Raw genomic sequence first — 14,689 nt, forward strand, 5'->3', positions numbered from 1 at the left:
TAGAACAAGGCTGAGTTCCCGACTTAGATTTCTGAGTTTGGTGACCGTTCAAAACTATTTTTCCCAGTCGGAGCTCGGTTTTTTCCAGAGTTCTCAATTGTCTTGAACGCAATGAAGTCAGAAGTCTGAGATTTCCCAGTTTCCAGTTGTTTTGAACACTGCATTACTCCACTACCATGAAAGAAATGACACGCGTTGACGACCAATGAAATCTGGTTCCCTTCCTCTCGCAAAGATTGCGTCATCATCCCCTTCATTTGAAAGCAACCCCCGCGGCATTATCAAACTTCCCCATGTGTCATTATAGCGAGGGTGTTCTTTTCTCTGAATGCTTCATTTGGTCGTCGGTAAACATAAGAAGATCCAGCTGCTGACGGAGATACAAGAAGGTCTGATTGAATGGAGCAAAAAGCCACCTAAACACGCCTTAATCCTGGGAAAATGCTATTTCGGAATGTACAGATCAGCGCTCTGTTTACCGAAGATCAAATGATGCATTCAAAGAAAAGAACACCCTCCCTACTATCACACATGGGGAGGTTTTATAATGCTGTGGGTTCGCTTTGCTGCCTCTACTGGGGGCCTTAGACGTGTACAAGGTATCATGAAATCAGCAAATTATCAGGTGTTTTGGAATCCAATATTAACCCAGTGTTCAAAAACCGGGTCTCCATTGAAGGTTGTGGGTCTTCCAGTAGGACAATGACCCCAAACACACATCAAAAAGCAACCAGGAATGGTTCTAGAAGAAACACAAGACTGTTTTGGAGCTGCCAGCGAAGAGTCCAGATCTGAATCACATTAAAACCTATGGCGAGATCTGAAAACAGCAGTTGGTCGAGAGCACCCCTCAAACTTTGAAGAATTCGAACAGTTTGCTGCTGAAGAGTGGGCCAAATTGCCAGTAGAAAGCTTCAGCGAGCTCATTGACGGCTACAAGACGTGTTTGTCTGCGGTTCTCTTGGCCAAAGGCTGTGCGAACAAGTACTGGCTCTGGTGTGCCAACAATTGTGTCCATGCCATTTGTCTTTATTTTCTAAATTAAAAATTGTAAACTTAAATTTACAAGAATAAAATTGTTTCTGCAATGTTGAAAATCCAATAACAAGATGTGGAGGCCAAACATTTTTTTTTTCAATAACAATTTATTTGTGAAGAAATAGGGATTTATTTAAGACATTTGCAAGGGTGACAATATATTTTTTCTGCTACTGTATTTGTTCTAACCCAGCACTATCACTCCTTAACGTAACCCAGCTGATGAATCGGTGGTAGGCTAGCAAACCTTTCTTTGTGGTCTCCAATAGAGCAACAAGGACATCTTACAATCATTGAGACATTTCTGCTCAAACTTTTGGTGATTTCATTATTTATTGGTTTTACGCACCAACCAAGACTATATTAAGCTTAAGATAGATGGTAACTGCTTTTTTTTCACTGCTGTTGGCTGCCATAAATGTGTAACCTATCTTTGTTGTAACTACAGTATCTTCAGCTAGCTAGCTATCTCTGCTTCACTAGACACATCCTTCTCTTCTAACCTATCTTTGGTGTAACTACAGTATACTCAGCTAGCTAGCTATCTCTGCTTCACTAGACACATCCTTCTCTTCTAATCTATCTTTGGTGTAACTACAGTATACTCAGCTAGCTAGCTAACTCTGCTTCACTAGACTGCTAGACTGACTGGACGATTATTTGTCACTACCTTGAATGGAATGTTTGACAGGATGAACTTAACAAAAGTTGAATAATTGCATTAATATACTTCAGGAGAAATAAATGTGTAGACTCTGGAGTGATTCAGAGGCCATCCTTCTCTTCTAACCTATCTTTGGTGTAACTACAGTATCTTCAGCTAGCTCGCTATCTCTGCTTCACTAGACACATCCTTCTCTTCTCCAAGCCTTTCCTTCTCCCCTTTCTCCTCTTGGTATTGGTATATTGGTCTTGGTATTCATACCAGCACCCTTCCCATTTCTGTCTTCTGAGTTCAGCCTTGAACAGATTCTGCCTCTGCTCTCTCTCACGCTCGGCCCGTGTGCTGACAAGACAATGGGCCATGGATCCAAGACCACCTCCTAAGGTGCCTGGTGGGGAGAAGAGAGAGTTGGTCAGACAGAGATGCGAACCCAGGTCGCTGGCGTGGTATCGAAACAGCCTACGTATCGTGCCAATAGGGCCACTTGGTGGGAATGGGAAACACTCTTTTCACAACACTTCAATACCGAAAGGACTTTATCATAACAGGTTAGGAGAACTTACGCAAGCAGGTTAGGAGAATTAAGTTTAGGAAAAGAGTTAGCTCTTTTTAACCTTTTATGAAAATTACTTTGTATCGACGTGGCGTGAAAAGAGCGTGTCCCTGGTGGGAACAGGAACATGACTCATATTAGTGAGGATTGCTACACTGCCCCATCCGAAAAGGAAGGCACCCCCCCGAACACATCAGCTGCCTGACACGTCCAGATGTGCATTCCAATGGCCTCACGGCCGCCATCTCTCTTCTGACACCAGTGTAGCGAATGGCAGGGTAGGGAAGCAAACCCGAGTCACTGGCGTGAAGGCTAACACCCAACACATTGCGCCAACCCACTTGGTGGGAATTGTAACGTGGCTCTTATTAGCAAGAATATTTTCATGCTGCTTTCCCAAACAGAATTTGAAAAGTAAACTTATAGAAACTGTAATGTAGAAGAGATAAGAGATAACTAGTGAGAAAATACTGACGGCAGCCTAATGTTCAGTTAGGCTCGAGATAAAATATTGGTTGTCTAGCATAGCTTCCTACCTATGCTGCATAAATGACCGCCTTCCTCCTTCTCCCTCTGAAATGTTGATTTGTCGTCGGTCTCCTTGACCTTAGTATTTCCCCAGTTGAAGATTCTCCTACGGACACTTTTATCTTTCTCGTTCTTTTCTTCAATGATGCCTCCACCGTCATCTTCCTCTACCGTCGCTTTGGTCCTCATCTCCTCTTTTCTCTCCATTTTCATTACTCTCCTCTCTTTCATTCTCTGCCGGTCTTTCTTCTTTCTCTCTGTCCATCTATTTCTTTCCACCTTTCTTTCTTCTCTTGCTCACATGCTGTATGTTTTTCTACCTTTGCTCGTCTTGCCTTAATGTACGGCGCTTCCCATGTTTTGGCACCGGCTCTGTCTTTCAATCTGTTTCTCGTCTTGTCTCGCTTTCTCCATGGCTCCTTTGTCTTCATCAATTCGTCGTTTCGCTTACCTTCCTCCGTTGATGCTTTTCCTTTCCATTGCTTTTTCATTCTCCCTCCATCTTCTCAGCCAATCACTGTCCGTTTGTCTTTCCTTCTTCTGTTTCTCTCTCTGTCGTTCCTCATCTCCGTCTTTATCTCTGACTGGTTTGGTTTTGGCAATGTATGCTTTTCCTTCTTAACCCTCTCCATCTGTTTCTCCTCTCTCTGGAATCTCCTTCCTTGATAGAATTGATTCTCTTATCAAAGACAAGAGACACATTCAGTGTTTCTGCCAGTAAACTGACTGACTGTATCATATGTGATATATCTATGGACCGTATTCTGTTTGAACCAAAACCAATATCAACAACAAGAACAAAACAATGTATTTGTGATGTAATGGTGCACCTATAGAATTAGAATGATCATTCACTTGTTATGATTCCACCCACAGCAGTTAAAAGGCATCCATTTGATCAATAATTTTCATGAAATGAGGCAGTTTCATGAACTTTATTAGATTTGTACTGTTTCCCTCTGGCAATCCAAACACTTTTAAATAAACCAATTAAAATGATGCCTACTCAGACTAATATTGCTCTGGGCCTACGAGATGTGACAGTAATTTCAACGTAGAGCATTCCAATAAATGCAAAACCTATCAACCCACACACAACTGTACCACATGTATCTTTGTTGATGTGGCATGTGTCGTCCTCTTTGTCTCTCACAGGTAGAGAATCCAGATCATTACAATTGCCAGACAAAGTATGCACATTGCTAGGTTTTTGAATGTGAGCATAAAATACATTGAAAGGCTATTAAACATAACGTTTGAACTGTTGACCATAACTCAGAGAATGCAAATATCTACAAAAACGAAACAGGCAGCACACAATTGTATTGTACGCACATGGTCCTCCCTAGCTCAGTTGGTAGAGCATGGTGCTTGCAACACCATAGGGAGTCCTGGGACCACCCATATAAAAAGAAATGATGCACGCAAGACTGTAAGTCACTTTGGATAAAAGCTTCGGCGAAAAGGCATATATTGTTGATATAATACACATTGTAATAGTACAGTATAAGTAGACTTTCACCCTGCACACACAGCGTTATACATCAATATGTTATTGAAAGAAGGCAGACAGGCCTCGTTCTGCAGCATTGGCAGTTCTGGTCCTCATCTCTTCATAGCCCTCTTTTCCCTTTTTTAAAATATTTCTTCTCTTTTCTAAACATATCTTTTTCAGCTCCTCTTTTACCCTGTCTGCCCTCCCACCCCCACCCCTCTCTATATTCTCCTCCTTGCACCCCTCTTTCCCCCTCCTTCTCTGCTGATCTACTTGTTGAGGTATTTGGCCACTGATTGGTAGGCCAGTAGGATCTCGGAGTCCTTGGGACAGGTGTATCGAAACTCGTCCTGCTGGTTGGCCTTGGTGAGGTAGCGGGTCAGACCAGTCAGAGCCACAGGGATCTCGAAGTCACGGTACTTCCTACACACCACCTGTGGGGGGCAAGAGGGAGGACACACACTAAACCACACTGAGCAACGTTTCATCTGTTTACTATTAGCACAGTGGTGCCAGTGGTACTTGTACTCATACAGACCAATAAAAGGCCATGTATATATTCCCATTGTTTGAACCATTGTTTGATCTTCAAGACTACCCATACTGTCCGTATTTGATCGCCACAGTGCCATGTTACCAAAGCGACACCCCTGAGTACACCTATAAATACCGCAAATAAACATTTTCATTTCCTGATCGAGATTGAGATGGTTACAACAGAGAGGAACAGAAGAACAGAAAGGACAATAGATGACAAAGGCGATGTGGTCTATGAGTTCCTGGAATGCTTGCTCTGATAACCTTGACTATGTTGAGCTTGGGAAGCAGGTTGCAGTCAGCTAGACTGAGGGAGTTCCCATCCAGATAGTGCCGTGAGTACTGGCGGGCGTCTGGGTTCTGGTCCAGCTCATGTGGAAGTGGCGTCAGGAGGTACTGATCCAACTTCATCAGGCTCCTCAGAAACTTCTTCTCCAGCACTGAAAAGGAGCAAAGCCCCATGAGAAGCTGGAACAAGGCTCATTGTATGACAGGACATACAGTTTCAATGACTCAGCGATTTCTAAACACGGAGGGGCTCTTACTATCATTGAGGCCAGGGTTAGGGTTCTTGATGTATGCAGAGAACTTGTGGAAGATGTCATCTCCAGCACCATTGGACTCCTTGTAGCGACAGCAGAGCTTGGGGTACCTGGAAAAGCATTGGCATTAGCTCTCAGCGTTCTGGATCAGTGAAACCAGTGGAAGATGCATTTGACCGCAAAGACGTTCATTCACCTGGAATAAACATTTATTTATTCATTTGCCGTGTGTGTGTGTGTGTGTGTGTGTGTGTGTGTGTGTGTGTGTGTGTGTGTGTGTGTGTGTGTGTGTGTGTGTGTGTGTGTGTGTGTGTGTGTGTGTGTGTGTGTGTGTGTGTGTGTGTGTGTGTGTGTGTGCGTGTGTGTGTGTGTGTGTGTGTGTGTGCGTGTGTGTGTGTGTGCGTGTTTCCGTGCATTTATGCCTGTTTATGTTCATCACACACTCACTGTGGAGGAGCCAGGGCCTCCTCTAGAAACTCCTCGATCTTGTTGGTGTCCGTGCGCACCTCCTCCCCGAAGATGAGGAACGGGGGCTGAGAACCCGGGGCCAGGTCCTTCAGCACCTCTGGAGCCCTGACAACCAGAGGACCAGATGAAACACATGAGGGAGAGAGTCACTCAACTGCACACTTCATCTATTACACACAATCCTCTAGTCGTTCTGTCATCATTAGCAGTTCATAAGTAGCGGCACATGACTTGTGAGGATGCATGTTTGGACAAGCACTTGGATTCAGGCGTGGCTTGGATGTAGGGAACGGTTGCTTTAGGTGTGTTGTGGAGAGTGTATGTGTGTGAGGGTGAATAGCCACATTACGTACCTCTTCATGTCCACTGTGGTGAGGGTGAAGTTGGCCCCCTTCAGCCAGAGGATCATAAAGAGTCGCTGACAGAAGGGACAGTTCCCCACGCTCTCCCCATCATCACTGGCCTGACGGGTGGAGGGGTATTCGAGAAGGACTTTTTCATATTGTAAGTACAGTGTCAAAGACGATTGATTGGTACACTATACCCCCTTGCGTAATTCCGCTGTAGTCAGGACACTAATGTAAAGTGTCACCGTTTTATTTATGCAGTACTTTTTACAACACTTCGCGAATCAAGATAATTGAGTCATTGGACTGTGAGGAAGTGAAGGCATTTTTAGCAGGATAAAGACAAGCAGAAAGCCTCCAAACTGGACAATCCTCTTTTTCAGTTTCTGTTCACCTGACCTGGCTTCAAAAAGAAAAACACACCTATGCTCTGTAACCGTACAGGATTTATGTAAACAACAAGCTTTTATGAAGAGGTTACATTGCTTCAGGGTCACTCCATATTGTTTCAATCACTTTCTGCACCCTTTTGATTTGAACAAAACCTTCCATACATACAGTACCAGTCAAAAGTTTGGACACACCTACTCATTCAAGGGTTTTTCTTGATCTTTACTATTTTCTACATTGTAGAATAATAGTGAAGACATCGAAACTATGAAATAACACACATGGAATCATGTAGTAACCAAAATAGTGTTAAACAAATCTAAATATATTTCATATTTTAGATTATTCAAAGTATTTGAGCTGTTCTTGCCATAATATGGACAAATAGGGCTATATTATGTATACCACCCCTACCTTATCACAACACAACTGATTGGCTTAAACGCATGAAGAAGGAAAGAAATTCAACAAAATAACTTTTAACAAGGCTTACCTGTTAATTGAAATGCATTCCAGGTGACTACCTCATGATGCTGGTTGAGAGAATGCCAAGAGTGTGCAAATCTGTCATCAAGGAAAAGGGTGGCAGCTTTGAAGAATCTCAAATATAAAATACATTTTGATTTGATTAACACTGTTTTGGTTACTACTTTATTCCGTATGTGTTATTTCATAGTTTTGATGTCTTCACTATTGTTCTACAATGTAGAAAATAGCAAAATGAAGAAAAACCCTTGAATGAGTAGGTGTGTCCAAACGTTTGACTGGTACTGTAAATGAACATGAAAATTGATGTTAAAGTTTCAAAAGGTATAATTTATGTTTACAAATATATTATAAAATAGTTTGACAACGCTGTTTTTGAGCTTCGCAATGATATCAAACTAAACCGTTTATATTTTTCTCAGGTGGGGCATGCTAAATGGGTCAACGTTCATCTATATCCTGAAAGTATAAATCCCTGCTGTATGCTGTCTCCCATTCCAAGATGATGGAACTAAAATGTACCCCTGTTGTTATACCAAAGTTCAAAATACAGTAATGCAGTCTCCATTGGAGGCAGGTTAGTATTCTAACTCTTACCTTGATGAAAAGTTCAATCTTGGGGACCTCCGCCATCTCTCTCAGTTCCTTCGAGCTTAGCAACTAGTTAATGTTGGTTCTCAGAGAAGCGGGAGCTGTCAGTGTCATCCCAATCCACACACACATGCATACACACACGGCTAAATCACCGTAGGTCACCGAAGGTCAGAGGATCCAAATGGTTCTCTTAGTGTTGATGGTCAGATTTGCTGTTATGATAAAAGATGGTCATCAACAACACTGGTTTGTTAGGGCCAATCCTCTATTCCTCCCTCTCTCCCTCTCTTTAGTACCTCTCTGTCGCCTCTCTGGTTCTGTGTCTCTCACCACACCCGCCACCTGTCTCTGAAGAAAACGCCCCCACCAGACCTACCAGTCAGACCAGTAAAGTGAGATCACCCCACCTATTCTCACTCTCCCACGGGCCTCCAAACAATGTAATGTCAGCGTGGCTCTCTTCCTCTCCCACCCCCTCTCCCCCACCTTCCTGCGTACCTTACCGAGCTATACATTTTGCAGTGTTTTTGGTGGACACATTAAGCCCACTTTCTCTCTTTGAGCGTCATTTATGACCGGCTGAAGTACTCGTCATTCATCTGAAAACTCTCAAAGATGACAAAGAGAGTTGAGTTAAGGGGAGAGAGACAGAGACAGAGGGAGAGAGAGAGAGAGCGAGAGAGAGAACGAAAGAGAGAGAGAGAGAGCGAGAGCGAAAGCGAGAGAGAAAGAAAGAGAGAGAGAGAGAGAGAGAGAGAGAGAGAGAGAGAGATTATACAGACCCACAAAGAATTTGAAAACACAGTGGCAGAATACCTGACCACTGTGACTGACCCAAAATTATGGAAATATTTGACTATGTACAGATTCGGTGAGCATAGCCTGGCTCTCAAGAGAAGACAGGCAATGTGCACACTGCCCACAAAATGAGGGGGAAACTAAGCTAAACTTCCTGCCAAATATATGACCTTATTAGAGACACATATTTCCCTCAGATTACACAGACCCACAAAGAATTCAAACACAAATCCAACTTTGATAAAATCCCACATCTATTAGAAGAATGTTGCCAGAGGGAATGACTGCCATTTAACGTGCTCTTAAACCAACTGTGCTATTTTGTTTGTTTTTTCATGTTGTTTGTAACTTATTTTTTAAACTTGTTTTGTACATAATGTTGCTGCTACCATCTCTTATGACTGAAAATAACTCCTGGACATCAGAACAGCGATTACTCACCTCGAACTAGACAAAGATTTTTACTTAAACGAGTTCGATGTGAAGGATGCTTTCTCTGGAACAGGCCCAAATCCCTGTCCTTTGCGTGAAGAAAAGATGGAGAAAAAGGGGGCGGAGTTCGGGATGCCTTCTGAGAATTCGTTGGCAAGTGAGTAAGCCTCTCAGTCCTATTAGCCGATGTACAATTATTGGATAACAAAATGGATGAGCTCCGATCAAGGATATCATACCAACGGGACATTCAATTAAATGTAATATCTTATGTTTCACCGAGTCGTGGCTGAACAACGACGGTCCTCCGGCAAGACTGTGTCTGTTTGTAAATAACAGCTGGTGTACGAAATCTAATATTAAGGAAGTATCAAGGTTTTGCTCGCCTGAGGTAGAGTATCTCATGATAAGCTGTAGACCACACTATTTACCAGGAGAGTTTTCATCTATATTTTTTGTAGCTGTCTATTCACTACCACAAACCCTATGCTGGCAGTAAGACGGCACTCAATGAACTGTATAAGGCAATAAGCAAACAGGAAAATGCTTATCCAGAGGCGGCGCTCCTAGTGGCCGTGGACTTTAATGCAGGGAAACGTAAATCCTTTTTACCTAATTTCTACCAGCATGTTTGATGTGCAACCAGAAGGAAAAAAAAACTCTAGACCACCTTTACTACACACACAGAGACAGGTACAAAGCACTCCCTCACCCTCCATTTGGCAAATCTGACCAAAACTCTATCCTCCTGATTCCTGCTTACAAGCAAAACTAAAGCAGGTAATATCAGTGACTCGCTCAATAAGGAAGTGGTCAGAGGACGCAGATGCTAAGCTACAGGACTGTTTTGCTAACACACACAGGAATATGTTCCTGGATTCTTCCGATGGCATTGAAGAGTACACCAAATCAGTCACTGGCTTCATCAATAAGTGCATCGATGACCATGCGGATTACAGGCAAATTCCGCACTGAGCTAGAAAATCCCGCTATGCCCTCCGACACACCATCAAACATGCAAAGCGTCAATACAGGACTAAGATTGTATCGTACTACAGCGGCTCCGACGCTTGTCGGATGTGGCAGGGCTTTAAAACTATTACAGACTACAGAAGGGGCGGCAGTGTAGCATAGTGGTTAGAGCATTGGACTAGTAACCGAAAGGTTGCAAGTTCAACTCCCCGAGCTGACAAGGTACAAAATCTGTCGTTCTGCCCCTGAACAGGCAGTTAACCCACTGTTCCTAGGCCGTCATTGACAATAAGAATTTGTTCTTAACTGACTTGCCTAGTAAAATAAAGGTAAAAAAAAAGGAAACACAGCTGCGAGCTGCCTAGTGACACGAGCCTACACCAGACGAACTAAATAACTTCTATGCTCACTTCAAGGCAAGCAACACTGAAGCGTGCATGAGAGCATCAGTTGTTCCAGATGACTGTGTGATCAAGCTCTCCATAGCCAATGTGAGTAAGACCTTTAAACACATCAACATTCACAAGGCCGCAGGGCCAGATGTATTACCAGGAAGTGTACTCCGAGCATGCGCTGACCAACTGACATTTTCAGCCTGTCCTGACCGAGTCTGTAATACCAACATGTTTCAAGCAGACCACCATAGTCCCTGTGCCCAAGAACACCATGGTAACATGCCTAAATGACTATCGCACCGTAGCACTCACGTCTGTAGCCATGAAGTGCTTTGAAAGGCTGGTCATGGCTCACATCAACACCATTATCCCAGAAACCCTAGACCCACTTCAATTTGCATACCGCCCCAACAGATCCACAGATGTTGCAATTTCTATTGCACTCCACACTGCCCTTTCTCACCTGGACAAAAGGAACACCTATGTGAGAATGCTATTCATTGACTACAGCTCAGCGTTCAACACCATAGTGCCCTCAAAGCTCATCACTAAGCTAAGGACTCTGGGATTAAAAACCTCCCTCTGCAAATGGATCCTGGACTTCCTGAAGGGCTGCCTGCAGGTGGTAAAGGTAGGTAGCAACACATCTGCCACGCTGATCATCAACACAGGTGCCACTCGGGGATGTGTGCTTAGTCCCCTCCTGTACTCCCTGTTCACCCATGACTGCATGGCCAAGCACGACTCCAACACCATCATTAAGTTTGCAGACGACACAACAGTGGTAGGCCTGATCACGGATAACAATGAGACAGCCTATAAGGAGGAGGTCAGAGACCTGGCAGTGCTGTGGCAGGATAACAACCTCTCCATCGTGATCAAGGCAAAAGAGATGATTGTGGACTTCAGAAAAAGGAGGATCAAGCCTGCCCCCATTCTCATCGACAGGGTTGTAGTGGAGCAGGCTGAGAGCTTCAAGTTCCTTCGCGTCCACATCACCAACAAACTATCATGGTCCAAACACACCACGACAATCATGAAGAGGGCATGACAATGCCTATTCCGCCTCAGGAAACTGAAAAGATTTGGCATGGGGTCATTAGATCCTCAAAAAGTTCTACAGCTGCACCGTCAAGATCATCCTGACTGGTTGCATCACCGCCTGGTATGGCATCTGCACGGCCTCTGACCGCAAGTCACTACAGAGTGGCCAAGCTTCCTGCCATCCAGGACCTCTATACCAGGCGGTGTTAGAGGAAGACCCAAAAATTTGCCAAGGACTCCAGCCATACATCGACTGTTCTTTCTGCTACCGCACGGCAGTGGTGAAAGGACTTAAGTAAACCCTTGTGTAGTCTTAACATTCTGTATACTCCCTTTGTCCTATGGGTAAAAAATGACCCGCCTTCACTACACCCCTAAAATATAAATACTTTACAGTACTACTTAAGTTGTTTTTTGGGGTATCTGTACTTTATTTAGATATTTTGACAACTATTACTTTTATTTGGCTACATTCGCAAAGTAAATAATGTTATTTTTACTCCAAGCATTTTCCCTGACACCCAAAAGTACTTGTTACATTTTAAATGTTTAGAAGAAGGAAAAAAAGTTGTCAAATTCACACACTTATCAAGAGAACATCCCTGGTCATCCCTACTTTCTCTGGTCTGGTGGACTCACTAAACACAAATGCTCCGTTTGTAAATTATGTCTGAGTATTGAAGGGTGCACTTGGCTATCCGTAAATAACATGTAAAATTGTGCCGTCTGGTTTGCTTTTAAATGATTCATACTTTTCATTTAACTTTTGATACTTCAGTATATTTGAGCAATTACATTTACTTTTGATACTTAACTATATTTAAAACCGAATACATTTAGACTTTTACTCAAGTAGTATTTTACTGGGTGACTTTTACTTTTACTTGAGTCCTTTTATATTAAGGTATCTACTTTTACTCAAGTATGTCAATTGGGTATTTTTTCCATCGCTGCTGCACGGTAAGCGGTACCGGAGCGCCAAGTCTAGTTCAAAAAATCTTCTTAACAGCTTCTACCCCCAAGCCATAAGACCCTTAAACAGCTATTCAAATGGCTACCCGGACTATTTGCATTGTCCCCAGCCCACCCCCCATTTTTATGCTGCTGCTACTCTCTGTTTATTATCTATGCATAGTCACTTTACCTCTACCTACATGTACTTATTACATCAATTACCTTGACTATCCGGTGCCCCCGCACATTGACCCTCTGTTCCCGGAACCCTCTGTATATAGCCTCGCTACTTTTTTTGATTGTTCCTCCTTAATTATTTGTTATATATATATATTTTTTCTCTCTCTTTTTTAAAATCTTAAAACTGCATTGTTAAGGGCTTGTAAGTCAGCATTTCACTGTAAGCTGTTGTATTTGGCACATGTGACAAATACATTTTGATTTGATTTTAAATACCACAGTGCGCCATCACATCAGCAACATTTGTGACCTGTTGCCACAAGAAAGGGCCAACCAATTGTAAATACAACCCATATTTATGTTTATTTTTCCCCCTTTTTTACTTTAACTATTAACACCTCTTTAAAACCCTGTATATAGACATAATATGACATTTGAAATGTCTTTATTCTTTTGTAACTTGTGTGAGTGTAATATTTACTGTTCACTTTTTATTGTTTATTGTTCACTTTTGTTTATTCATTTCACTTGCTTTGGCAATGTAAACAAATGTTTTCCATGCCAATAAAGCCTCTTGAATTGAAATTGAGAGAGAGAGAGAGAGAAAGAAAGAAAGAAAGAGAGAGAGAGAAAGAAAGAAAGAGTGAGTGGCAGACAAAGAAAGAAAGAGAGAGAGAGGCAGACAAAGAAAGAAAGAGAGAGGCAGACAAAGAAAGAAAGAGAGAGAGAGGCAGACAAAGAAAGAGAGAGAGAGGCAGACAAAGAAAGAAAGAGAGAGAGAGGCAGACAAAGAAAGAAAGAAAGAGAGAGGCAGACAAAGAAAGAAAGAGAGAGAGGCAGACAAAGAAAGAAAGAGAGAGAGGCAGACAAAGAAAGAAAGAGAGAGGCAGACAAAGAAAGAAAGAGAGAAAGAAAGAGAGAGAGAGAGAGAGAGGTAGACAAAGAAAGAAAGAGAGAGGTGCAGACAAAGAAAGAAAGAGAGAGAGAGGCAGACAAAGAAAGAAAGAGAGAGAGAGGTAGACAAAGAAAGAAAGAGAGAGAGGCAGACAAAGAAAGAAAGAGAGAGAAAGAAAGAGAGAGAGATATGAGTGAATGGGTGTGGTGGGTTTAACACTGATATACACTGATATAACACCGATAGACTTCACACTGTGGAATCTGGTGTGCGTACTCATAACTGCATTACTTTCATCAGAAAGGAAGTTGATCAGCTTACAAGAAATTGGAGGAAAACAATGTAAATGAATAGAGCTAGATGACTATAAGTGTCTGTGTAGTTCATGATGGACATGAGCCACAGGTGTTTTAGAATGCCACGTGAATCTGAAAACCCACTATGTGTCTTTTGGTTGTAAATAATAAAATCTCTGTGTGAAAAGAGCCTTGTTTTCTCTCTTCTCTTCTGTCTGCCAAGAAACAGTGTGTTGAAAGCCACTTGTGGATTGACTTCATAGACACACCTCGTTCTACAACAAAAGCAAACATCTGGGTAGAGGAATTGAATAGTTTAGAAATCTTCAGCGACCAAGTCACTTATTGAAGATGTGACGTTGGTTTAAAACAGGGGAGGCTGGTGGGAGGAGCTATAGGAGGAAGGGCTCATTGTAATGACTGGAATGGAATAAATTGAGTGGTGTCAAACACATCAAACAAATTGAAAGCACATGTTTGACTCAGTTCCATTTATTCCATCACAGCCATTACAATGAGCTTGTCCTCCTATAGCTCCTCCCACCAGCCTCCTCTGGTTCAACCAGTGATTCCTGAACAAGGTTCCATTAAGTATAGAGAGAGGACAGGACAGTGCATAAAAACAAGTTCAAGAGTAGTTAACCAACCCGGAGTCAAAGCGTGTATGCTAATGGAAACATAGTGTGTCTAGGGCTGTGGACAGTGCAGTTGTTATCAAGTTAAATATAAACATATCCTCTGGCAAGAGAGGGGGTATCTGGGGAGAGATGGCTTGGCACCTGCTCGTATGTAGCTGGAAAGTCATGGCTTAAGGTGAATGGACTGTGTGAAGGACCATACTTCCCCCACAACAGCCATCAGTGACAGGCAGTGACTGAGCAGTAACCAGACCAGAGAGCCAGACAACAACCAGAGGGTGAGGACTACTGGACCACTACACCGGAACACTGAGTGCCACTGAAACAATGATTGTGGGCCCATTATTTTGAGAGTACATGTCATCGACAGTCTTTTCAGTTGCAACTGTCTTCACAAGTGCCTGGGCCCCTCTTGGTTTCCTGATTTCTCAGAAGAGTTTAGA

General features: G+C 42.8%; 1 protein-coding gene across 1 annotated transcript; it reads right to left on the reverse strand.

The window, feature by feature from the left end:
- Positions 1-3,704: 3,704 nt before the first annotated feature.
- Positions 3,705-8,022, reverse strand: clic3 (chloride intracellular channel 3). The gene is made up of 6 exons (XM_064972470.1): positions 7,646-8,022; positions 6,179-6,288; positions 5,805-5,930; positions 5,361-5,467; positions 5,080-5,255; positions 3,705-4,712 (listed from the first exon to the last, which is right to left on the reverse strand). The coding sequence occupies exons 1-6, from the start codon at positions 7,679-7,681 to the stop codon at positions 4,548-4,550; spliced, it is 720 nt and encodes a 239-aa protein (XP_064828542.1). The 5' UTR covers positions 7,682-8,022; the 3' UTR covers positions 3,705-4,547.
- Positions 8,023-14,689: the final 6,667 nt, after the last annotated feature.

This window comes from Oncorhynchus masou, chromosome 8, assembly GCF_036934945.1.
Source record: "Oncorhynchus masou masou isolate Uvic2021 chromosome 8, UVic_Omas_1.1, whole genome shotgun sequence".
Classification (NCBI taxonomy): Eukaryota; Metazoa; Chordata; class Actinopteri; order Salmoniformes; family Salmonidae; genus Oncorhynchus; species Oncorhynchus masou.

What these genes read in the sequence shown, in the direction of transcription:
- clic3 (XM_064972470.1), bottom strand. Translation starts at nt 7,681, where the DNA reads ATGGCGGAGGTCCCCAAGATTGAACTTTTCATCAAG. An exon ending in ACCACAGTGGACATGAAGAG is followed by an intron (nt 5,931 to 6,178) that starts GTACGTAATGTG and finishes TCTGGTTGTCAG; the next exon opens with GGCTCCAGAGGTGCTGAAGG. An exon ending in CCAAGCTCAACATAGTCAAG is followed by an intron (nt 4,713 to 5,079) that starts GTTATCAGAGCA and finishes TGCCCCCCACAG; the next exon opens with GTGGTGTGTAGGAAGTACCG.